This window comes from Pan troglodytes, chromosome 13, assembly GCF_028858775.2.
Source record: "Pan troglodytes isolate AG18354 chromosome 13, NHGRI_mPanTro3-v2.0_pri, whole genome shotgun sequence".
Taxonomy (NCBI): Eukaryota; Metazoa; Chordata; class Mammalia; order Primates; family Hominidae; genus Pan; species Pan troglodytes.
The window spans coordinates 60,220,983-60,248,734 of NC_072411.2; the positions used below are offsets into that span (position 1 = coordinate 60,220,983).

The 27,752-nt window shown below is 38.7% G+C and overlaps 1 protein-coding gene and 1 long non-coding RNA gene across 14 annotated transcripts in view; one reads left to right on the forward strand and one right to left on the reverse strand.

The window, feature by feature from the left end:
* LOC134808049 (uncharacterized) overlaps positions 1 to 26,734 on the forward strand; it is a 28,924-nt gene extending 2,190 nt beyond the window's left edge. Inside the window, exon 2 of the long non-coding RNA XR_010150110.1 lies at positions 26,295 to 26,734. This is a non-coding gene — a long non-coding RNA (uncharacterized LOC134808049). The remainder of the gene's footprint in view (positions 1 to 26,294) is intronic.
* Positions 1 to 27,752, reverse strand: part of CCDC148 (coiled-coil domain containing 148) — a 320,462-nt gene that overhangs the window by 65,317 nt on the left and 227,393 nt on the right. For all 13 annotated transcript variants that reach the window (XM_063791234.1, XM_016949853.3, XM_054679053.2 and 10 more), the window contains one exon: positions 10,835 to 10,953. In XM_063791234.1, coding sequence (XP_063647304.1) covers positions 10,835 to 10,953 — 119 coding nt within the window. The remainder of the gene's footprint in view (positions 1 to 10,834; positions 10,954 to 27,752) is intronic.

Genomic DNA, 27,752 nt, shown 5'->3' on the forward strand with positions numbered 1-27,752 from the left:
CCAGAATTTCATATCCAGCCAAACTAAGCTTCATAAGCAAAGGAGAAATAAAATCCTTTACAGAGAAGCTAATGCTGAGAGATTCTGTCACCACCAGGCCTGCCTTACAAGAGCTCCTGAAGGAAGTACTAAATACAGAAAGAAAAAACCGGTACCAGCCACTGCAAAAACATACCAAATTGTAGACCATCGACACTATGAAGAAACTGCATCAACTAATGGGCAAAATAACCAGCTAGCATCATAATGACAGGATCAAATTCACACATAACAATATTAACCTTAAATGTAAATGGGCTAAATGCCCCAATTAAAAGACACAGACTGGCAAATTGGATGAAGAGTCACGACCCATTGGTGTGCTCTATTCAAGAGACTCATCTCACGTGCAAAGACACACATAGGCTCAAAATAAAGGGATGGAGGAATATTTACCAAGCAAATGGAAAGCAAAAAAAGGCAGGGGTTGCGATCCTAGTCTCTGATAAAATAGACTTTAAACCAACAAAGATCAAAAAAGACAAAAAAGGGCATTACATAATGGTAAAAGTATCCAAGCAACAAGAAGAGCGAGCTATCCTAAATATATATGCACCCAATACAGGAGCACTCAGATTCATAAAGCAAGTTCTTAGAGATCTACAAAGAGACTTAGACTCCCACACAATAATAGTGGGAGACTTTAACACCCTGCTGTCAATATTAGACAGAACAATGAGACAGAAAATTAACAAGGATATTTAGGACTTGAACTCAGCTCTGGATCAAGCAGACCTAATAGACATCTACAGAACTCTTCACCCCAAGTCAACAGAATATGCATTCTACTCAGCACCACATCACACTTACTCTAAAATTGACTACAGAGCTGGAAGTAAAACACTCCTCAGCAAATGCAAAAGAACAGAAATCATAACAGTCTCTCAGACCACAGTGCAATCAAATGAGAATGCAGGATTAAGAAATTCATTCAAGGCCGGGTGCGGTGGCTCACACCTGTAATCCCAGCACTTTGGGAGGCCGAGGCAGGCAGATCACGAGGTCAGGAGATTGAGAACCTCCTGGCTAACACGGTGAAACCCTGTCTCTACTAAAAATACAAAAAAAAAAAAAAATTAGCCGGGCATGGTGGCAGGTGCCCATAGTCCCAGCTACTTGGGAGGCTGAGACAGGAGAATGGCGTGAATCTGGGAGGCGGAGCTTGCAGTGAGCCAAGATCGTGCCACTGCACTCCAGCCTGGGCGACAGAGCAAGACTCTGTCTCGAAAAAAAAAAAAAAAAAGAAACAATGAGAACACATGGACACAGGGAGGGGAACATCACACACCAGGGCCTACTGGGGGGTTGGGGGCTAGGGGAGGGATAGCATTAGGAGAAATATCTAATGTAGACGGTGGGTTGATGGGTGCAGCAAACCACCATGGCACGTGTATACCTATGTAACCAACCTGTACATTCTGCACACATATCCCAGAACTTAAAGTATAATAATAAAAAGAAAGAAAGAAAACAACCTAATGCTCCAACAAAAACTTCCAAATATCTGTAGCACTAGTTATGTACCAAAATAAAAGTCTGTGTTACTGAAGAGGAGAATTTGAGATAATTGATTCTCAAAAAGATCACAGCACCTAGATGTTCTATTTGGAATTACAGCATCTGTGGTCAATTCATTGACACATACATATGAAACAAAAATAATGGTGGGCATAAAGGGATGTAATAATGCTCATTTTATACATTAAAAAACATATTCTAAAGCATTTCTGATTGTTGTCTGGCCTTTACCAGACACATACCTGCTGACATTCCATTTTTTGACCTGAACAAGTAAATGCAACAGACAGATCAACTTAGCATACAACGAAAATCCAGTATCTCTTTAAATGAACAAGATTTCCAAATCAAAAATCAAAGTTGTAAACAACAAAGTAAAAGCAGCCTAAACTACTCAGCAAACGACATGCTTCAATTGCTTGTGGTTTGGAAGGAACCAGAGATGTACAGTCAACTTGATGTACAGTCATCAGGAGCTAAATCATCATCCAAGACCTCTTGAATGACCTTCAGCTGTGCCATCTCTGCCCAGCTGGTGCTCCATTTGCCCACAGGCATAAGCTTGCTTGTTCATTTTCACATCAAAATGGCTATATATTGCTTTGTCCATGAATTTCTTATCCTCTCTGTCAATCATGCTTGCTTAGCTAAGCTCCATTCAAGAACTACTAGGATAATATCCAAATAATCTGTGTATCCATGTCCCAATGTATGAACACACACATCTCCCACAATTTGTTTTGTTATACTGAGGAGCAGGTCATAAGTACTATTATTATTATTATTACTGTTGGCCACCAATGAGGTTTCTTTCCATGTTTTAAGTTACTGCTAATTTGCAAAACATTTCTAATATACATATAAAATACAAAACAGACAGTCCTATTAAGAACTGTATTTGTTTAATGGTTCACAGTGATCTTTGGACTATATCATTTGGCACATCCACTTGGAATGGGGATTTGGTTGACAGAGACTTAATGAACAAGAGCATCCCCATTAATTTTGAGAAATCTCATGCTGAGAAGCAAAAACATGACAAATGTTTGTAAAAATTTCTGATTAAGTCACTTTACTAAACATACTCTTTAAAGATCTCAAACATTAGACTGTGAACCCACTTTAAATTTCCTTAATGCCTTCCAATACAACATGTCGAAATTTGCACATTGTTAAGAAAAGACATGGAAAATAGAAACATCTGGCTTTGTTACTTAGAAAATGCAATAACTGTCAATTCCCTGATGTTGGCAAGGACCTCAAAACACACACTAGATTCGCAAGGCCAATTTAGTGTTAGAAAGGCAGCTGGCTCTAGTCTCTTCCTTCCCAAATGGTCATTGACATCTTAAACTTCAAATGTTTACTATTTTACAATACAGGAAAATGCTGTTATTTGGGAAAAAATAACCTAAAATTAGTGCTGCTTTTGTTTTTTGTTTTTTTTTTTTGTACTGTGGAAAGCAACGTTTTCTCCACTAAACATACACACACATACATACACATAACTGGGTTGTTAGAAAAATACCACGCAAAATTTTTACTTGAAGCGGTTTTCTAGAATTGATAAACTGTTCCATGAATATAAGTTTCACCTATATGACCTCTCTGAGCTCAGTGAGGGTACTGTCTAGGAAAAGAGAAATTATGGGCATTTCTACAAAAAGTGGAATGGTCTCAAGAACCCAGTAGATGACTTTGGGCCCATACTTGAGAAAGTGTAGAAAGAACTTTAGCACAATGGTTCTTAAATTTTGCTGCACTTTAGAATCCCCTAAGAATTTCCCAAAAATGTGGGGGTCAGAATTTTCCCAAGAGATATGAATTTAATTGGTCTGGAGTCTGGCCTGGGCATCAGGACTTTCAAAGGCTCCCCAAGTGATTCTAATGTAGCAAAGAATGGAATAACAGCTGCTCTAGTGTTACATGAGCATTGACTGATAAAGTTCTTAGAACCTGTAGCATCCATTTGTTGGTTGTACCAAACTTCAGTTTTTTTGGTCATGAAATGATATCTAGAGGAACTCCTTAGCTAAGTAAATCTGCTTTTAGAGATCTTTAAAATTATCTTCTGGAGTATATTGTTAAAACATTTTTAAAACATTAAAATTAGCACAAAGGAGGTAAAATGAGAAAAGCAAGCTATTTATTAAATTATAAGAAACAGCAATGGAGATAAGTAGATGAAAGGCCACAATATAATTATCCTTATTAAAGCAATAATTGGCAAATACAGAGGAATAAGATTGTTAACTACAAGAGAGCTGAACTTCAGAAAAGTCAAAGATTGAATATTGTAATAAGCATTTTCAAAATGTCATAATGTAAAGGGGAGAAAGGCCCCTGTGCTTGGAAGAATGGTCTAATTTCTGCTTGCATGCTCTGCAACAGTCACTGATAATAGAAAGCAGTGATGCTAAAGATATACAACAAATGAGATATGACTGTTACATAGCCTAGCTTTCTACTCCTCCCTGTGTGTAGAATCTTTCACTACCCAACATAAAGAATGCTCAGTAAAGAAAGTTTCTGGGAACAGGGTAAGTGTTTAAAAACACCTGAAAACAAAATAAACATATACATCAAAGTATCACTGCAGCTGTAGAGAACTCTACACTGCAGTGACCAGGGCACCAGTATTGGTCCCAACAAGGTTAGTTAGGAAGTGCAGTCAGTGCCCTGCTGAAAAGAAAGAACAACCACTGCATGCGAAAGAGAGACAGTTTAGCTTTCAGCAGTGGTGGGGTAGGGGGAGGGGGACAAGACTTTGGGTAAAAATTACCATGAGGGCTAAGTGGCAACGTTTTGGGATGGCTAGAAAGGAACTTGGAGCATAGAGTTACAGAAACTAAAGAACACAAAGAATAAACATTGTGGTAAAAAAAAAAAAAAAAAAAAAGACAAAGATACATTCTTATGTCTATTTTGAAGACTGTCATTTGTTACCCAAGAAAACTAAAGGTATCTTTCACTTAATACTCATATTTTGATTAGTATTTTAACTTTTATACATTTCGCTATCCAGTTTGCTCACCAATTTGAAGCACATCACAAGACAATCAATGAAACTGAAACTTACCTGTGGCAAGCACCCCAACATCCACCAATTTATTGTTGTGACATAAAAAATGAAATGAAAACTACTAGAAATTAGGTAATAAAAACACAATATTTCAAACTTTGTAGAATATGGCCAAAAATAAACAGGAAAATAAAAACTATAGCCGAGTGAATTGATTAGGAAATAAAATACATTGAAAACAAAATAACTAAAGCTTTCAACCCAAGAGGCCAGAAAAAGCACAATAATATTCAGGGTCATGTTTCATTCTTTGTCTTCCTTTAGCCTCCAACCCTGATGACATGAGTCATCAACTCTAACTCATGTAAATACTGCACACACATCTGTCAGCTTTTGTAGCACTTCTGCTTCCCGCTGTCACTTCCTTAGTTCAGATACTTTTTCTCACAGAGCTTACTGAAGGAAACTTATAATTGGCTTCTTGGTCACCAATTTCTACCTATTTCAAAAATAATTTCTGTCCTCCCCAGAAAAAAAAAAAGATGAACTTTTCTAAAGGATCTAGCAAAAGTCTAGAGCTGTAGAGCTATTTGGAAGCATGTCCCCAGGCTGGAGATTAAATTTGGTATATGTGTCAGTTCTCCTTAATAAAATTTCAATACAAAAAAAACAACAGCATTTCTAAGTGAAATTTGACATAAGAATAGCTAAGATATTTTTGAAAAGAACAATGAGTGAACACTTGTTCTACTAGATAGCAAAACAGAATAATTAGAACAGGACGCTATCAATGTAGAACTATAAACATAGATCAGTTTTTAATCTAATCAAGAGTCCATATGGATATAAAAGTATAATTAGAAATGTAACATATAACAAAGGTGGCATTTTAAATCAGTGGGTAAAGATGAATCATTAAATAATTGGTGTTGAGATAGTTGGCTATCAATTTAGAACAATTTAGCTCATATCACTCATTAAAATAAGTTCCAGATGGCTACAGAACTAAATTTTAGAAGAAATATGAATAATATATACTATTTTAAAAGAATTAGGTAGGTTTATTTGCAGAGATACCATGTATCATTTTGAAGTTTGTGCTCTACAAAAATGACCCATGACCCAGAGATACAAATGAAGTATGACATCCAGCTTTGCCTCTGCTTGTCAAGCTGTATGCCATGGTTCAGAAGGGAGTCTTTTCCTAATTTGCCCACTTGTAGTAGGAGCAACATGCACATGCCAACAGAGGGAGGCACCGTTTTCTTTTTTTAAAAAATTATACTTTTAAGTTCTAGGGTACATATGCACAATGTGCAGGTTTGTTACATATGTATACATGTGCCACGTTGGTGTGCTGCACCTTTTTCTAACTAGCACAAAGGACTTATATGCCAGCAGCAACCTATAAATAGAAGTTAGTAGTAAATAGTCGATTTGTACATACATAAATGCTTTTTTTACACAAGTGGTTGCTATAGACTGAATGTGTCTGCTCAAAATTCATATGTTGAGAGCCTAACCCGCAATGTGATGGTATTTGGATATGTAGCCCTCACGGTGGGAGTCACGCCCTTGTAAGAAAAGACACTCAAGTACTTGCTGACTCTCTTCACCATGTGAAGTCACAGCAAGAAGGCCCCACTCTGCAAGCCAGGAAGAGACCCCTCACCAGAACCTGACCATGCTGGCACATTGATCTTGGGCTTCTAGCCTCCAGAATAGTGAGAAAATAAATTTCTGTTGTTCAAGTCACCCAGTCTATGATATTTTGTCATGATAGCCCAAGCTAACTAATACAGTGGTATTATATTGTTACATGTGTTGTGATTTTTGTTGCTGTTCTTAAACTTGATTTTATATAGGTACATATAAAATAGATAGCATGTATGTATATGCATTTAAAAATGATAAAAGCAATGGCTTTTAGAGAAGAGATTACATGAGGGTAGTGGTTAAGGGCACTTTTGCTTTAACTTTAATTTTTATAATAATGTCCTCATTTTTACATGTTTTATTTAAAATATTTTTAAAAATATTCATTTAAAATGTACCTATATATACGTACTGTATAAAATCTTTAAGAACAGCAACAAAAAGCACAATACTTTTTTTTTTTTTTTTTTTTTTGAGACGGAATCTTGCTCTGTCGCCCAGGCTGGAGTGCAGTGGCATGATCTCGGCTCACTGCATCCTCCGCCTCCTGGGTTCAAGCAATTCTCCTGCCTCAGCCTCCTGAGTAGCTGGGATTACAGATGCGTGCCACCATGCCTGGGAAAAAAGCACAATACATTTAATAATATAATACCATTGTATTAGTTAGCTTGGGCCATCATGACAAAATATCATAGACTGGGTGACTTGAACAACAGAAATTTATTTTCTCACTATTCTGGAGGCTAGAAGCCCAAGATCAATGTGCCAGCATGGTTAGGTTCTGGTGAGGGCTCTCTTTCTGGCTTGAAGTGTGGCCTTCTTGCTTTAATATTTTGAGAAAGAATACATTAGTATTTCATGATGTAAAAGTCAATTGATAGGAATCGCTTATATTTAATGAATACTTAACTCTGTTCCAGGCAGTGAATGTGTTACATTCAATGTATCATTTGATCCTTGCAACAATCTTAAGAAGTAGATACTGTTTATATCCTCAAGGTACAGATGAGGAAACTGAAGCACAGGGAAGTTAAATAACTCATCTAAAGGTCACACAGGTATAAGGGATAGAGCCAGGATTCTAATGTCAACCGATTCTAGAGCCTTCCCTCTTAATCTCAATGGCATGTTGAGAAATAAAAGCAGGGTATTAGGAGGTTAGTGGAAACTTGGGCAAAAACAATTTCGATAAAATGAAGAGGGCAAAAGACATATTCTAATAGATTGAGAAGGTAAATGTGATTAATAAATAAAACAATTTCTATGTCTTTTTTTAATGTTGAACCACATGAAATTGCCAGTACTCAACCATTTTGACCTACAAAAATGGAATTTTATGTGGTTCAACCTATCATTTTATTTATGTAGGTATATATAAATATATAAAATTTTGTATATATATATATACATACATTTCATTTTTTTGAGATGGCGTCTCGCTCTGTTGCCCAGGCTGGAGTGCGGTAGTACAATCTCGGCTCACTGCAAGCTCCGCCTCCTGGGTTCACGCCATTCTCCTGCCTCAGCCTCCCAAGTAGCTGGGTCTACAGGCGCCCGCCACCTCGCCCGGCTAATTTTTTGTACTTTTTTAGTAGAGACGGGGTTTCACCATGTTAGCCAGGATGGTCTCGATCTCCTGACCTTGTGATCCACCTGCCTTGGCCTCCCAAAGTGCTGGGATTACAGGCATGAGCCACTGCACCCAGTCGAATATTGTTTTTAAGAAATATAATCTTAGAATTTAAAAATAGAAAAGGGAAGTAAATGACGGAAGTTTTCAAACCCTCAAGGATATGTGTGTGTGTTCTAAACACAGTTCTGGAAACTGCTTCAAGCCACCTTATTCTGATATGGAAAAAAAGTGTCCGTAGTTAAAATATCAAACATAAGGTTTATGAATTGTATTTCAGTAGTACAGAAAAATGTTTTAACCAATCAACCGAATTTCTTAGTGCTATGCAGTTATGAAAGAAGACAACTTCTGGTTACTATCAAAAGCAAAAACTATCAGCAATTTTGTATGTTGAATTCTATCTCCCTAAGTCACAAAACGAGGAATATACATCTATAATATTATAAAAATTTTTCTGAGAATTATATGTCTTAAATATCCTGATATTTTAAAGGCCTTTTTCACTGATTTTCCATTGGCAAATAAGCACTGGACTAACAATTATCTGAATCTACAGCATTTTAACATAAGAGTTGAACAAACATATCATAGGCCCTTAAAAGTTGATCAACTCTGCCCTCAGAAGTTATCCAGTTCAACTTTACAGAGGACAAAACAGAGCCTGTAGAGGTGAAATGACAGACTTTCCCAAGGTCATATACAATTCAAAGAAGAGTCAAGACTAAAACCTTGGTCTCCTGGCTCCTAGTCTTTAGTACTCTTTTTAGTATCTTATAATATGCTTATTTTTTTTCTGTTATGTAATGCAGATTAATCTGATTTTCCTTTTCTTCTTTTTCAACTGAAGTTCTGAATCAGCTAATCTTGATAATTATTGAGACAGGAAGCAAAAGACTGAAATGACTCTGTAATCAAAGAAGCTCCCTGACTATGAGGGGTAATTTTAGTGGAAGCCTGTATCTAGTGCTGGAACTACATATCTGTTCTGTTTTCCCCATTCCTTTTAATTTCTGTGGCTCTCTTTTGTTTTGGTAGGATAGCTTTAGACTGATCAACCAGCTGTTGCCTTGCCCTTTAGTATTTAGCTGTTTGGGAATTCTTAACCATCTACTTGTTTCTGACCCATGGCCTGTATCCACTTAGGTCTTGGTTTGTGTTTGTTAATCTGGGTTCTCATTGGTGGCTTCACCTTCTAACCACGAGCCCTGGCTTTGCTATATTCTCAGTTCTCTCAGTAACAGATTATACTAAACTCTAAAATCCTGAGCTACCTGGGAAATAATGTGCATTTCGTCCAGAAAATCCTTAGGAATGCTTAGCATCTATTTGAAACTCCAGATTCAATCTACAACCTCAGTGATTAGAGTTTGAGATAACAGTCACATGGGTCACAAAGGAAGCTTCCTAGATACAAGTGAACCTCATTGTATCAAATGGTTATGCCTTCCAAAATTATATGTGAGTCTGAGGGGCAATTTTCAAAATAGGCTTTATTTATTATAGCGATTTTAGGTTCAGAGTGAAATTAAGCAGAAAGTATAGAGTTCCAGGAAATTTTTTTACAGTGACTAACTTAGGTAAATGTATCAGGGAAGCTCACTATTTAGAGGAAATTTACTATGATTTATGTTATGAAACGAGAGCTCTCTCTTCTTTATCTTTGGTGAAAATCACTAAGGAGCTAGCTAAATTAGATAACTATGCCAGTTATCAGTGTAATGTCTCACAGCTCTAAATCCACCCTTCATTGTCTGCTCTCTGAAAATGGAGGTGGACCCTCTATCTATCCCTACAACTGGCAAAATATTAAGCAGTGTCAGAAAAGGCTGCTTGAAGGACACTGCAGAGGAAGGGGATTTCCTTCCTGGTTTGCGTGTTTATGCCTTCTTGTTCCTACCATACAGCTGCCAGCAGCACATGTAGGGGACACAAGTGTTGCTGTGTCCACAGAGTTCCAATGGCACACCCATGGTCAGTCCCATCAAATTTCAAAAGTACTTCCATGGTCAGATTTCCATTAAGCCTTGCAAGCATCTCAATAATTGGCTTCCAGCTTTGGCCTGCCTGCATCCAAGTTGGGTATTCCCTGTTTGCCTAGTGACTATTGAACTAGCTCTATCTTAACCCACCCAAGAACTTCTCCACCATTCAGAGGGTCATAACCATAGCTTCCACAGTAAGGTGTGAATCCCAACCATGGAGAGGGCTCCTCAGTTCCAAACGTGTTTCTTCCAAGGGAACCCTCCTTCAGCCCTTGGGTATTCTTTAGCATGCTATTTATCTCTTTATATAGAAAGGATTTCCTGTTAGAGTTTATCATTTTTTCTATTAAACTTACCCTGTTCAAATTACTATATGTTTTTTGTCTCCTAATTGACCCTAACTGATACAGTAACTTTGGAAAAAATAACTTAAATCTCTAATTGTACTCATATGTAAAATGAGGAGACTAAGCTACTTGATCTCAAATGTCCTTTCCAGATCTAAAATTACATACTTCTAGGAAATTCCAGATTTTTTTCATGTATTGGGCATGCCCTAAGTATGTTATAATAAACACCACACAGCATTGTATAATTGTGTACTGTCTTCCCCAGCCTCCGTCACAGTAAATGGGTCTTCCTTCTTATTTGAATAATGGCTTCCTCCTTCTGGGTCAAGAGATAGTTACAGCAGCAGCCAGTATCATTTTATGCACACAGTGGGTAATCAAATACTATCAAATCCTCTGTGAGGGTTTTAACTAGGAAGCTATCTAAGGAACAAAATGAAAAACCAGAGGTTCATGTATGACTATGAAAATTTAAAATGCATTATAGATATCATTGTATTCATTTGTGAATATAAATATTGAAAGGATACATTAAGTATAGAAAAATGCTCCCTCTGATATTATTTATTCTAACACTTTACAAAAGACTCCATTCACCACCTCCATTACCACACAATTTTAAATTTTCTTTTACCTTTCTCTGTCTTTTAGTGACTGTTCGGCCATTAATTTCTTCAGTTCTTCTAGACGCTGAAGATCTCTCATTTCCATTTCCTGCCACTTCTGTTTTTTCTTGGCCCAGTATTTTTTTATCTATTGTATAAATGTTACATAAAATTTAAATTAACAACAGATACGTAAAAATGAGGGGAAAAGCCATAACCATATCCACTGGTTCATACTACAAAATTGAATTTAGAGGGCACTTCATCTTTTTTGTTTCATAGATATGCTTATAATACACTGGCAACAGAAAAATAAATTAAAACACAAAGGTAGATGCCCTGAGAAACTGCAAGGTTTAACAATTTCTGCAATGAATGGAAATATAACTTGTGCTGACCTAAGGTTTTAATCTATGGCTAAAATAATCAACTTTCCAGAGAACCACAATAAAAGTGTGTTATTGTCTCTAAAGTATATGATCTACCTGTTACTCAAGAATATTTTTATCTTCTTATGGTAATGCAGTCTTTAACAAATATAGCATTAAAACTATTTTTATTTTAAAAGCATTAGTTTATTTATGCTAATGGACAGCAGGATGTTGAAAGCTTTATGCTTCTGGGGAAGTGGCAGGAGATAGGTGGGAGGAAGGAGGAAAAGAACAAATTAGCAGGGTTGTGGTATATAGTAGTTCTGACTTATGTGGTAAAATAAAGGTCGAGCTTATCAAGTGCAAAAAGGTGAAAGCAGTGTTATTAGTAGGCCTGTTTTACTTCCCTTTTCTGGAAATGGAAGCAAAATGAGAAAACCAGAGGTACGTATGAGCTATTTTCAGGGAGCTGAAACCCTTATCCAGGATTTCCCAATGTGATGGGACAATGAATGTTTATTTGACAGAGGCCCATTCCACCACTCTGGCCTGCCATGTTGTGCCTGAGTCAAGAGACTGGCTCTTGCAGGTGAGTACCTCAATGGTAAATAGTGAGTGACTGGCAGCACGGCGTCTGTTGCAGAGGCTGGGCTAGCCCTACCCCTAAGGTGGCATTTTCTCTTCTGAGACAGAGGTGAATAGGAAAATCTAAGTGGTTTCCTGACTTGCCCTAGCAACATGGTCTCTGATTTCTAGGAGAATCAAAAGAAGCATCCCAAGCACCATCGCCACAGACATAGCAACTCTGCAGCCACAATAGCAACATCTGTTCAATGTTTAATGAATAATTAAATAAGCCCAATGTGCAGTGATATCCACTGCAGACATGACAGAGCTCTGGATTTAGAGAGAACAGAGATAAAGCTAGAAAGGCAGCAGCACCCAAGATGGAGAGAGAGAGAGAGAGGGTGGGTGCAGGAGAGAGAGGAAACATTGATTGACAAGGAGTGTTCTAGAGTCCTAACTGATAAATGCCAGGGAATTCTATTAATGACAGATACGGAAATGTTAGCAATGATTATGTCATCTCCATCTGGGAATTATAAACCATCTTTATTTTATTCTTTTCTGCACTACCTTATTTTTGCAATGAATCATATTTCTTTTATAATCAGAAAAAAATTAAGCTACTTCAAAACAAATTTTTTTAAAAGAACAGATATGGAATCAAAGAGCATTTTTCTCTGGGTTAAAGCAGACCAATAATACTTCCTTACTCCCAGCACTGGCCTTGGAGAAAGTCAGTGGCTCTTTTGCAGACAATTCCTTGACCACAAGCAGAGCAACCCCAGGTTGCTGGCATCCTCAGATTTCTGACACCACTTGATCAATTGATACACTGTCCTGTGCAGGCCCCAGGCGTATGTTATACCTGGAGCTTTTTGCAATCTCAAGACCAATTATTTCCATCTTTGACTCTGAAGGTACCAACCTTCAGGCATTGCTATAGTGTAAGTGTGCTCTCTCCCTCTCTCTCTTTCTCTCTCTCTCTCTCTCTAATCCTTTTCAGTGCTTTCCACTGAGACCTCTGGAACCCCTGTGTCATCATATGTAAAACTCCCTACATCTTCAACCTTCAGAAAACTATTTACTTGTTTTCACTGAAATTCTTTTGAGTGAAGGATACTCATATTCTGATACCCCATGTGCCATTTTGCTGGGGAATAGCTTGGGCATTTTCCTTATTGTTAACTGTCTGTTTCAGGCCATTATGATATGTACAATTCTCTCTCCCTTTGATGCTAACACCACATGGATATATCACCCTCTACCTGTCGTTATCATTGGCATGTGTAAATTTCCAAGTCACTCCCAAATTCTCTTCAAGAATTCAGATACTTGGAGTGGAGCCAAGATGGCCGAATAGGAACAGCTCCAGTCTACAGCTCCCAGCGTGAGCGAGGCAGAAGACGGGTGATTTCTGCATTTCCAACTGAGGTACTGGGTTCATCTCACTGGGGAGTGTCAGAAAGTGGGTGCAGGACAGTGGGTGCAGTGCACCGAGCATGAGCCGAAGCAGCGTGAGGCATCGCCTCACCTAGGAAGCACAAGGGGTCAGGGAATTCCCTTTCCTAGTCAAAGAAAGGGGTGACAGACGGCACCTGGAAAATCGGGTCACTCCCACCCTAATACTGCGCTTTCCCAACGGTCTTAGCAAAGGGCACACCAGGAGATCATATCCGTCGCCTGGCTTGGAGGGTCCTACGCCCACGGATCCTTGCTCACTGCTAGCACAGCAGTCTGAGATCAAACTGCAAGGCGGCAGCGAGGCTGGGGGAGGGACACCCGCCATTGCTGAGGCTTGAGTAGGTAAACAAAGCAGCCCAGAAGCTTGACCTGGGTGGAGCCCACTGCAGCTCAAGGAGGCCTGTCTGCCTGCCTGCCTCTGTAGACTCCACTCTGGGGGCGGGGCATTGCCAAACAAAAGGCAGCAGAATCCTCTGCAGACTTAAATGTCCCTGTCTGACAGCTTTGAAGAGAGTAGTGGTTCTCCCAGCATGCAGGTGGAGATCTGAGAACGGACAAACTGCCTCCTCAAGTGGGTCCCTGACCCCCGAGTAGCCTAACTGGGAGGCACCCCCCAGGAGGGGCAGACTGACACCTCACATGGCGGGGTACTCCTCTGAGACAAAACTTCCAGAGGAACGACCAGGCAGCAACATTTGCTGTTCACCAATACTCACTGTTCTGCAGTCTTGACTGCTGATACCCAGGCAAACAGGGTCTGGAGTGGACCTCCAGCAAACTCCAACAGACCTGCAGCTGAGGGTGCTGACTGTTAGAAGGAAAACTAAGAAACAGAAAAGACATCCAAAGCAAAACCCCATCTGTATGTCACCATCATCAAAGACCAAAGGTAGATAAAACCACAAAGATGGGGAAAAAACAGAGCAGAAAAACTGGAAACTCTAAAAATCAGAGTGCCTCTCCTCCTCCAAAGGAATGCAGCTCCTTGCCAGCAATGGAACAAAGCTGAATGGAGAATGACTTTGACGAGTTGAGAGAAGAAGGCTTCAGACGATCAAACTACTCCGAGCTAAAGGAGGAAGTTCAAACCATGGCAAAGAAGTTAAAAACCTTGAAAAAAAATTAGACGAATGGCTAACTAGAATAACCAATGCAGAGAAGGCCTTAAAGGACCTGATGGAGCTGAAAACCAAGGCATGAGAACTATGGGATGAATGCACAAGCCTCAGTAGCCGATCAACTGGAAGAAAGGGTATCAGTGATGCAAGATCAAATGAATGAAATGAAGCGAGAAGAGAAGTTTAGAGACAAAAGAATAAAAAGAAATGAACAAAGCCTCCAAGAAATATGGGACTATGTGAAAAGACCAAATCTACGTCTGATTGGTGTACCTGAAAGTGATGGGGAGAATGGAACCAAGTTGGAAAACACTCTGCAGGATATTATCCAGGAGAACTTCCCCAATCTAGCAAGGCAGGCCAACATTCAAATTCAGGAACTACAGAGAACGCCACAAAGATACTCCTTGAGAAGAGCAACTCCAAGACACATAATTGTCAGATTCACCAAAGGTAAAAATGTTAAGGGCAGCCAGAGAGAAAGGTTGGGTTACCCACAAAGGGAAGCCCATGAGACTAACAGCTGATCTCCCGGCAGAAACTCTACAAGCCAGAAAAGAGTGGGGGCCAATATTCAACATTCTTAAAGAAAAGAATTTTCAACCCAGAATTTCATATCCAGCCAAATTAAGCTTCATAAGTGAAGGAGAAATAAAATATTTTACAGACAAGCAAATGCTGAGAGATTTTGTCACCACCAGGCCTGCCCTAAAAGAGCTCCTAAAGGAAGCACTAAACATGGAAAGGAACAACCGGTACCAGCCACTGCAAAAACATGCCAAATTGTAAAGACCATCGAGGCTAGGAAGAAACTGCATCAACTAACGAGCAAAATAACCAGCTAACATCATAATGACAGGATCAAATTCACACATAACAATATTAGCCTTAAATGTAGATGGGCTAAATGCTCCAATTAAAAGACACAGACTGGCAAATTGGATAAAGAGTCAAGACCCATCAGTGTGCTGTATTCACGAAACCCATCTCATGTGAAGAGACACATATAGGCTCAAAATAAAGGGATAGAGGAAGATCTACCAAGCAAAAGGAAAACAAAAAAAAAGCAGGGGTTGCAATCCTAGTCTCTGATAAAACAGACTTTAAACCAACAAAGATCAAAAGAGACAAAGAAGGCCATGACATAATGGTAAAGGGATCAATTCAACAAGAAGAGCTAACTATCCTAAATATATATGCACCCAAAACAGGAGCACCCAGATTCATAAAGCAAGTCCTTAGAGACCTAAAAAGAGACTTAGACTCCCACACAATAATAATGGGAGACTTTAACACCCCACTGTCAACATTAGACAGAACAACGAGACAGAAAGTTAACAAGGATATGCAGGACTTGAACTCAGCTCTGCACCAAGTGGACCTAATAGACACGTACAGAACTCTCCACCCCAAATCAACAGAATATACATTCTTCTCAGCACCACACCACACTTATTCCAAAATTGACCACATAGTTGGAAGTAAAGCACTCCTCAGCAAATGTAAAAGAACGGAAATTATAACAAACTGTATGTCAGACCACAGTGCAACCAAACTAGAACTCAGGATTAAGAAACTCACTCAAAACCGCTCAACTACATGGAAACTGAACAACCTGCTCCTGAATGACTACTGGGTACATAATGAAATGAAGGCAGAAATAAAGATGTTCTTTGAAACCAACGAGAACAAAGACACAACATACCAGAATCTCTGGGACACATTCAAAGCAGTGTGTAGAGGGAAATTTATAGCACTAAATGCCCACAACAGAAAGCAGGAAAGATCTAAAATTGACACCCTAACATCACAATTAAAAGAACTAGAGAAGGCCGGGCACGGTGGCTCACGCCTGTAATCCCAGCACTTTGGGAGGCCGAGGCGGGCGGATCACAAGGTCAGGAGATCAAGACCATCCTGGCCAACATGATGAAACCCCATCTCTATTAAAAGTACAAAAATTATCTGGGCGTAGTGGCACACGCCTGTAATCCCAGCTACTCGGGAGGCTGAGGCAGGAGAATCGCTTGAACCCGGGAGGCAGAGGTTGCAGTGAGCCGGGATTGTGCCACTGCACTCCAGCCTGGTGACAGAGCGGGACTCCATCTCAAAAAAATAAAAATAAAAAAATAAAGAACTAGAGAAGCAAGAGCAAACACATTCAACAGCTAGCAGAAGGCAAGAAATAACTAAGATCAGAGCAGAACTGAGGGAAATAGAGGCACAAAAACCCTTCAAAAAATCAATGAATCTAGGAACTGGTTTTTTGAAAAGATCAACAAAATTGATAGACCGCTAGCAAGACTAATAAAGAAGAAAAGAGAGAAGAATCAAATAGATGCAATAAAAAATGATAAAGGGGATATCACCACGTATCCCACAGAAATACAAACTACCATCAGAGAATACTATGAACACCTCTATGCAAATAAACTAGAAAATCTAGAAGAAATGGATAAATTCCTCAACACATACACTCTCCCAAGACTAAACCAGGAAGAAGTTGAATCTCTGAAGAGACCAATAACAGGCTCTGAAATTGAGGCAATAATTAATAGCTTACCAACCAAAAAAAGTCCAGGACCAGATGGATTCACAGCCAAATTCTACCAGAGGTATAAGGAGAAGCTGGTACCATTCTTTCCGAAACTATTCCAATCAATAGAAAAAGAGGGAATCCTCCCTAACTCATTTTATGAGGCCAGCATCATCCTGATTCCAAAGCCTGGCAGAGACACAACAAAAAAAGAAAATTTTAGACCAATATCCCTGATGAACATCGATGCAAAAATACTCAATAAAATACTGGCAAACTGAATCCAGCAGCACATCAAAAAGCTTATCCACCATGATCAAGTGGGCTTCATCCCTGGGATGCAAGGCTGGTTCAACATATGCAAATCAATAAACATAATTCAGCATATAAACAGAACCAACGACAAAAACCACACGATTATTTCAATAGATGCAGAAAAGGCCTTTCACAAAATTCAACAACGCTTCATGCTAAAAACTCTCAATAAATTAGGTATTGATGGGACGTATCTCAAAATAATAAGAGCTATCTATGACAAACCCACAGCCAATATCATACTGAATGGGCAAAAACTGGAAGCATTCCCTTTGAAAACTGGCACAAGACAGGAATGCCCTCTCTCAGCACTCCTATTCAATATAGTGTTGGAAGTTCTGACTAGGGCAATCAGGCAGGAGGAGGAAATAAAGGGTATTCAATTAGGAAAAGAGGAAGTCAAATTGTCCCTGTTTGCAGATGACATGATTGTATATCTAGAAAACCCCACTGTCTCAGCCCAAAATCTCCTTAAGCTGATAGGCAACTTCAGCAAAGTCTCAGGATACAAAATCAATGTACAAAAATCACAAGCATTCCCATACACCAATAACAGACAAACAGAGAGCCAAATCATGAGTGAACTCCCATTCACAATTGCTTCAAAGAGAATAAAATACCTAGGAATCCAATTTACAAGGACGTGAAGGACCTCTTCAAGAGAACTACAAACCATGGCTCAATGAAATAAAAGAGGATACAAAGAAATGGAAGAACATTCCATGCTCATGGGTAGGAAGAATCAATATCGTGAAAATGGCCATACTGCCCAAGGTAATTTATAGATTCAATGCCATCCCCATCAAGCTACCAATGACTTTCTTCACAGAATTGGAAAAAACTACTTTAAAGTTCATATGGAACCAAAAAAGAGCCCACATCGCCAAGTCAATCCTAAGCCAAAAGAACAAAGCTGGACGCATCACGCTACCTGACTTCAAACTATACTACAAGGCTACAGTAACCAAAACAGCATGGTACTAGTACCAAAACAGAGATATAGATCAATGGAACAGAACAGAGCCCTCAGAAACAATGCCGCATATCTACAACCATCTGATCTTTGACAAACCTGAGAAAAACAAGCAATGGGGAAATGATTCCCTATTTAATAAATGGTGCTGGGAAAACTGGCTAGCCATATGTAGAAAGCTGAAACTGGATCCCTTCCTTATGCCTTATACAAAAATTAGTTCAAGATTGGTTAAAGACTTAAATGTTAGACCTAAAACCATAAAAACCCTAGAAGAAAACCTAGGCAATACCGTTCAGGACATAGGCATGGGCAAGGACTTCATGTCTAAAACACCAAAAGCAATGGCAACAAAAGCCAAAATTGACAAATGGGATCTAATTAAAATAAAGAGCTTCTGCACAGCAAAAGAAACTATCATCAGAGGGAACAGGTAACCTACAGTATGGGAGAAAAATTTTGCAATCTACTCATCTGACAAAGGGCTAATATCCAGAATCTACAATGAACTCCAACAAATTTACAAGAAAAAAACAAACAACCCTATCAAAAAGTGGGCGAAGGATATGAACAGACACTTCTCAAAAGAAGACATTTATGCAGCCAAAAGACACATGAAAAAATGCTCATCATCACTGGCCATCACAGAAATGCAAATCAAAACCACAATGAGATACCATCTCACGCCAGTTAGAATTGCGATCATTAAAAAGTCAGGAAACAACAGGTGCTGGAGAGGATGTGGAGAAATAGGAACACTTTTACACTGTTGGTGGGACTGTAAACTAGTTCAACCATTATGGAAGTCAGTGTGGCGATTCCTCAGGGATCTAGAACTAGAAATACCATTTGACCCAGCCATCCCATTTCTGGGTATATACCCAAAGTATTATAAATCATGCTGCTATAAAGACACATGGATACGTATGTTTATTGCACCACTATTCACAATAGCAAAGACTTGGAACCAACCCAAATGTCCAACAATGATAGACTGGATTAAGATAATGTGGCACATATACACCATGGAATACTATGCGGCCATAAAAAATGATGAGTTCATGTCCTTTGTAGGGACATGGATGAAGCTGGAAACCATCATTCTCAGCAATCTATCACAAGGACAAAAAACCAAACACCACATGTTCTTACTCATAGGTGGGAATTGAACAATGAGAACACATGGACACAGAAAGGGGAACATCACACACTGGGGCCTGTTGTGGGGTGGGGGGAGGGGGGAGGGATAGCATTTGGAGATATACCTAATGTTAAATGATGAGTTACTGGGTGCAGCACACCAACATGGCACATGTATACATATGTAACTAACCTGCACGTTGTGCACATGTACCCTAAAACTTAAAGTATAATAACAACAACAAAAAAAAGAAAATGCAAGAAAAAAAAGAGAAAAAAAAGAATTCAGATACTTCAGTCACAGCCTTCTCAAATACAGGCAACTTCAGCCTGTCTGAATGCCCTTCCAACCTTCCTAATCAACTTCACCATCTGTCTGACTGCCCTTCCAACCGGTTATTCTCATAATTCTATGACTTCCTCCATTCTAGGGAACTTCCTCTTCCTCCAGAATTCTATTATCATTGAAAACAGTTCCAACTGGGTAATCTTGAATAAGCAATAGACTCTGTGACCAGAACCTGCCCTACCCACTTCCAATCATCCTCTGGGCTCCAGTTATATAATGCTATTTCCCTAGTGCAGCTCTCATCACAAGGCTTTGCTAATTAATATACTTTTCTTCTGTCCCACTAGGCTGCAACAATTGTGAGATATTCAGCTAAAGTGTCTAAAACATAGCATGTACTTAATAACCATTTGATTGATGACATAATTGTAGGAACTAGTACTAAATTTATGGTTTCAGTTGAATCTTCAATGACAATAAGCATTCCATTTATGAATTCCTGGACAATGCCTCTCAATTTCTCATAGTGATATTCTAAAACCTGCTCACTATGTTCAGCTCCATACCTGCTGCTATTTCCTCACTTTCATCAGAGCAAACAGAAGCTCTACAAGATATCTTTCTTATTGTTCAGCCCATCAGAAGAAGAGGTATTTTTCCTCCTGTTCAAGACTAATGCCTCACCTGGGCTGCAGATCCCATTCCCAATTCCACCTTCTTCGTAGCCTCCCTCCTCATCTGTCCCCTCCTCTCCCCTGTACCTTCAGCTTCTTGCTCTTTGCTGCTTCCTTCTCACATGGAATTAAACATAATTTTATCCCATTGCAATAATTTAGAAATTCTTTAGAACCCAAAGATTGTAGCAGCATACCTTTCATTGTTCCTCTTTCGCCAGGCATCTTAGCAACTCGCTTTTTCCCATGTGCACATCTTCTATTTCACTCCTCACCTATGGTATTCCTACCTCTGTACTGCACTCCAGAGTCACTGCTCTCACTGGTGAGTTCCACAGGATCAGGTCAAATATCCTTTTCAATCATGATTTTACTTGATGTCTCTGTGTATTTGATTCTGTTAACCCTTACCTATAGTATTAAACCATTATTGACTTTGGGACTTTGACATTCATTTGTTCAACAAGTATTTATTGAGCACATGATAACTGGTACTTAAAAAGAAATAAAGCCTCTGTCTTGTGGAACTGAGACTTTCTAGAAAGGGAGACAGATAGTAAATGAATGAATGAATGGAATATCACATGCTGTATTAACCTCTAAGAAGGGGATACGTAGAGTGATGGTTTAGAAAAATTTGAGTAGAATTAGTAGAAGGTATCTTTTAAATGTCTTAAATAGGACATCTGGATGACAAGACATTTGTTTGAAAACCTAGTAGATGAGAGTGAAACACCCATGGGAAGAGATGGAGGGGAGTACATTGGGAAGAGGGTGCAACAGCATTGGATGGGGAAGACCTCGCATATGTTGAGAGCTGGGAAGAGGCCAGGGAGCTGGAGCAGGTGGCATAGGTTAAGACTAGAAGCGAGATTGGAGAGCTGCATGGGGGTTAGATGATTTGGCCAGGATTTAATTCTAGAAACAAGGAAAAGCCATTGAGGAGACTAAAGCAAATAGTAGCATGATCTGACTTACATTTTAAAAAGAGAGCTCTGGATATGAAGTGGAGCATGGGTAGTAGAGAAGCTAAGGAACAACAGGGAGACCAGTTAGAAGGAAAAGGCAGCGCTCGTCCCTGGACTCAGGAGATGGATTCAAGTGTTCAGATCTGAGATGTGCTTTTGAGTAGAATCAGAGGGCTCATTGAAAGATTCCAAGAGGGCTCATTGAGAGATTCCATGTGAAGATTGGAGGAAAGACTAATCAAGGACAATTCCTAGGTTTTTGCTTGAACAGCTGGTTGAAAGGTGATACTAGTAACTGAGATAGAAGATTGGGAGAATAACAAGCTTGGAAAAGGAAGAAAATTGGGAGCTCAGTTTTGAACATATAACACTTGACAAGCCCATAAGACCTCTAAGTTGGAGGGGCCAGACGAACATCTGAAGGCACAGATGGGTGGCTTAGGGGAGAACTCAGTGCTGGAGACCTAAATTAAGGAGATAGCCACATAAACAGTATTTGACACCAGAGGACTGGATGAGGTCTCCAGGATGAGGATGTAAACAGGAAAGAGAACGTGGTTATGCACTCTCATGCTTATTTGCTTTTCTGCACAGCTTTCTCTACTAGAATGACTTAATTTCCCTCTTCCACCTGTCAAACTTACTTTATCTATAAGATGAGAACAAATGCCACGTCCTCGAATCTTCTCCTGAGCCCTCTAGAAAAACAGTAGCTCCATCCATGGCACACCAATAGCTTATAGTTTATGACCCTCCTTTCTTTGACTACCTGCATTCCTGGACTTCTTTCATGAGGTTCTGGCCCTGGATCTTTACCAATATATTTGGGCATTTAGTACATGCCTGGAAAGTTCTGCCTTGCCTTATTGCTTGGTAAATCCTTCCTATCCATCCTTTAAAGACTCAGTTTTAGCATTGCCTTCTCAGCCTTTCTACCTCTCCCTCTCCTCCAGATACAGCTAGGTGTACCTTCTAAGGCATTATTTGTGTATTCTTAGCACAGCATTTCCCATGTTAATCTGCATTATTTATCTTTGTATCCTTAGTACATTGTGTCATGTCTAACGCATAAGAGGGTATCATTGATCACTCTTAGGTGACTGGAAGTTTCTTCTGGTCTCTGGTCCAAGAATAACAAAGTTGTACATGGGAACCGGGCCAGCAGTTTTCTTTTCAGGATGGTAAAGGCCAAACTAAGTACCTCCCTAAGGACAGTTCCATTCACTTTTCATCAATTAATTCATCCTACAATTTATGTATCAAGAATTATTAGCTTTGCAAGCCTCAAACTGAAGTCAAGACTAAGGGTATTTAACTAGCCCTTTGGGACATTTGTTGAGACAGAGATTTTAAATGCACTGATTGTTAGACTTTTTGAAGGATTCTTATAATGTTTCAATGACAGAAGAATCAGAAAGTCAGCATATGATAAGAGTTGAATTTATAGCTTGTCTCTTTACTTCCACATGAGGTTTACAGAAAAACAAAACAAGCACTCATTATCCCCATCTCCTCTTATTATTATACTTCTGATTTGTATTGAATGCAAGAGGTTTATTTTCACAGTCCCACATTTTGTTCATTTTAATAAAGTTAAGCCAGTAAAAGTATAATAAATACTGTAGAAATAAAAACTGTAGAAACTATTCACCATATAGATTTTGGAGCCCAAATAATGTCATGCTATTTTTCAGTCTAAGATCATTTTTATATCCTACCTTACTTTTGTAATCTTTCAGATTTTTTTCCTATTAAAAACTACACTTGTAAACAGAACATTTATAATATTAGAGTATCTCAAAGTTTAACTTAAAAAAATCTTGGAGCAATATTATACAACCATTAAATTCAACATGAAATGAGAATTTCTTATTTACACATAGGAAGCAGAAAGTTAGGACAAAAGGATTAGAGTAGCAAATAGTTTGTCTCTTATTTCACGCTTGCGTGATGTTGAATCTTTGAACAAATAGACTTCTGTACATTGTTGTCAGGTCAGTATCTCTGACCTGTGACTCAGTCAGAAGGAAGTCATAACACTTAACCAGACTCATAAAAGATATGAAGTTCAAAGCATCCAGTTCCAGTTCCCATAAGCCATGAAGATAAAGCACATTTTTATTCCATTTTCTAGATTCTAATTAGATAGTTCCTTGCATCCTATTTTTAAGGTAGAGAGTAGAATGGTGGTTATTAGAGGCTGGGAAGGGTAAGCGGCAGGGGATAAAGAGAAGTTGTTTCATGCATATAAAACTACAGTTAAGTAGAAGGAATAAATTCTAGTGTTCAATAGCACCAGTAGGATGACTATAGTTAATCACAATTCATTGTATATTTCAAAATAGCTAGAAGAGAATATTCGGAATGTTTCCAACATAAAGAAATGATACATGTTTGAGGTAATGGATATCCCAATTACCCTGACTTGATTGTTACATGTTTTATGCATGTATCAAATATCCCAGGTACCCCAGAAATTTGTACAATCACTATGTATCAATTATTTAAAAAGATCCCCTTTCTACTTTTGGCCTGGAATACGCAACTCCACACAAAAAGTATGTTTTACATATAACATAGCATTGTTATATGTAAAAACATAACAGGATGTCTTAATAGAAAAGCATTCTTTTTTTACTATAATTTTTTCCCATGTACTTCATTTAGATCAATGATGGTCCCTGTACCCCCTAAAATCACCACCAATTGAAGTATGACTCCTCTTTCTATATGATCAATTTTACAATTATCTATATTTTGCCACATAGTTTTTACAACTTTGTGTGAACTTCTGAATGGTAAGGAGCATGCCTTATACTATCATGTTTATTTGTATCTAGTATTGCACCTTTCAGATGAGAGATACAAGGTATACATTTGCTAAACTGATCCAATGAAAAAGAATATAGAAAGATAGCATTGCCCCAAATACTTTTCTTATATCAGCTCATATGAATCCAAAAACATCTAGATAGGCAACTTTTCAAACAGTGAGCCAGTTCATTTAGCCAGTTCATGCAGGGGTTTGGAGGTGCATTTAATCCCAACAGAGAATGGGGACCTGGTACGTCTCTAGGTCAAATTGCTCATGGAAGCCAGATTAAAGGTATTCTATACTTAGTCATTCCTACTCTCAAAACCTTTCAGCCAACATTACCTCTTCTGTAGTTTGATGGTATAGAGATCTCTGTGTGCTTCAACCTGGGACTGGCTTAAGTTTCTGAATAAAAAATTGGCTTCAGGTTGGGTGCAGTGGCTCACGCCTGTAATCTCAGCACTTTGGGAGGCCGAGGTGGGTGGAGCACGAGGTCAAGAGACAGAGACCATCCTGGCCAACATGGTGAAACCCCGTCTCTACTAAAAATACAAAAATTAGCTGGGCATGGTGGCGCGTGCCTAATATCCCAGATACTTGGGAGGCTGAGGCAGGAGAATCACTTGAACCTGGGAAACAGAGGTTGTAGCGGGCCGAGATTATGCCATTGCACTACGGCCTGGGCAACAGAGCGAGACTCCATCTCAAAAAAAAAAAAAATTGGCTTCAAAAGAATTACCTTCCAGGGCATTTATTATGCAAAGATGGAAAAACTCTCTACTTGAGTAAGAAACCAGAGTTAATCCTTCATTTTCAAAATAGAAAGTCAATTTGGCAACCATCCTGCCTGGTTATTTGAACTTAATGGATCTCCTTTCAGTCTGCAATTAAAACTGTTCGTGTTTCAGCTACTTATCAGTGCCCTAAACTTGAACATTTTAGCAACCAATCTCCAAGGTGATAAACAAGCTCATTTACCTCTGGTAGGAGGATAAATTGTCATACTTTTTCTGAAGAATAAATTTTAAAAAATAAAAATAAGAAAATAACTAGTAAAAATCTTAAGAATTAAGAAATAAACTTTTAAGAATTAACAGGCAGGAATCTATGCAAAGATTTATATACAGGAATGTTCATCACAACCTTAAAAGGGTGAAAAATTGGAAACAATGTAACGATCCCAAGTTGCAAGATTTGCAAAATGCACTATTCTGATGTAACACTATGCAACCACTAAAAATTATGCGGCAGGAGAAAAAGGGGAAAATATGCAAAATGTTGGTCAATAAGAAAAAAATCTGGTTAAAAATAACATATATAGTGTGATTCTAGTTAAGTTAAAGTCCTTGGATATGTAGAAAAAAGAGTGTAAAGACACTGTTAATTTTCTTTTGGCAGTGGTTTAGGATTTTGGGTGATTTTTATTGTATTTTGTATGCTTGCTTGCATTTTCCAAATTATCTACAATGGACATAAAATACTTTATAATTACACAATGGGGCCTTCCAGAGGGTGGAGGGTGGAGGAAAGAAAGGATGAGGAAAATAACTAATGGGTACTAGGCTTAATACCTGGGTGATATAATAATCTGTACAACAAACCCCCATGACACAAGTTTACCTACGTAACAAACCTGCACATGTGCCCCTAAACTTTAAATAAAAGTTAAAAAAAATAATAGTAATAACTACAAAAGTATATTGTGTCTATTATGTGTAAGTATATTATGGCCAGTTTTTATGAAGTCTGGCCAAGGAAATTAATATTTGGGAGGAGCATGTAAGGGGCATAACTATTATTAATTCCTAAAGTTTCCAAATTCTATTCCTGTATCAGGTCAAATGACAAGAATCCTATATATATTCCTATATAACATTTTTTAAATCACCTTGCATGTGGCAGCAGTTTCATTTTCTGTAGAAAAGTTTCAAAGAATCATGATTTAATTTTATGCCACAGGTCTTATAAAGGCTGGTACAATCTCATAAGAGGATTGACTTAGGCTCTTGTAAAATTTCTACTGAAAATGCTATCCATTGAGTGGGTTGTACTCCTCCTCCCAATACATGCTGCCAGCTCCTGATCTGCTGGTGTGTTCTCTATTATTAGCAAATAAGAGCTATATGTTTCCCTTTAACTTTAACCATGTTCAATTACAACACCCTTCTTTAGTCTTGTTTGCTGACATAATGATATTCCCATTCCCTTAATTTCTCATCTTTTGTTCCTTTACTGACTTTCTATTTTAATGATTCCTAATAGGAAACAGATGGCACACTGAAAATTAGGATAAGTTAAGAAGAATGTAATAAGTGGACAACCGACAAAGGAGGGTGGGAATGCAGGGCAACCACAAGGGCTCATACAGTGCTGGGTGAGGAGGACCCCTGACGGGAGCTGAGATCTTTGGTGAAGGACACAACTGGTCAGTACAACCCTGCAGGGCAAGGAGCTGCAGAAACAACTATCCAAACCCTACACCTCTCCCTCACCTTGATCTCCCATGTTCCACTTTGGCTGAACCAAACCAAAAGCCAGAGGGCAAGGAAGCCATGTGTGAAAACTGTGCTACAGAGCAGAATGGAGAGTGATACGACTCAGGGAGAAGATATCCAGCACTAAAGTATTAATGCCTTTTATTATAAATTGTTTGGAAGTAGATGATGTCTATATGCATAAATAAATAACACTAATCTCTTTTAGGTGATGTTTACTTTGGTCACTTATGTGAGCATTTTCCCATAGCAAAGCTTCCCACTCAATTGGCAGTAAGCTATTTTCTGCTGTGATGCAGTCCCATGTCCTTATAACATGATGAGCCAAGAAAGTATTCTTGGGTAAACACATTAGTTATCTCCCCCTTAATTGAAATGCCAGGTGGATTAAAAAATAACTGTCATGTCTTCTTTAGGAGGAAGGTCTGTTTTCAGTATGGGCATTGAAATATTGCATAATGATCACGTCATATGTTGATATGGCTGAAATGAATTTGTCTGTAATCCTGTTTAATTTCTCTCTTTTCACTATTCATTAAGAAGGGAGTATATAGACTAAGGATGTTGTATTTCAAAACCTGAAGTGTCAGAGAGAGTGAAAAGTGAAAAGTAATCAAACCTGAGTCATTCAGTCATGACTTAGAACCAAGGTGATTTTTGCAATCATTTAATCAAAACACCTGATTTTACAACTAAGAAGGCAAAACCCACAGACCCTACATAACTTGCTAAGGTCGCCGCTCTTGTTAAGACCTCTCAGCTTGGCATGCTTTCCTCTACACCATAACATCAAAGGAGAGTGATATACTTTTCATTCATTGAGTTCATTTATTCAATCACTAATTTTGAGTGCCCTGTGCCAGCACTGGGGCTAAAGCAATAAAGAAACTAGACAAATTCTCTTTTCTCATGGGGCTTACATTCTAGAAGTGGAAGTGAAGATAGTCAATAAATAGATGTTGGGAGTGACAAGTGCTAAGGAAAAAATGAAGCAGGATAAATAGATAGTGACAGAGAAAGAGGATGCCATTTTTGTTGGGCCATCAAGGACTTTCTTTCTAAGATGACATTTGTGCAGGACCCTGAATGCTGTGCAGGAGTGAGTCATGCAGACATCTGGGAGAGCAGTGTTCCAAACCTGAGCAAAAGGCTGAGAGGACATATGCTCGAGTGTTCATGGAGTAGGAAGTAGGTTGCTTGGGCTGGAGCTCAACGATGGGAAGAG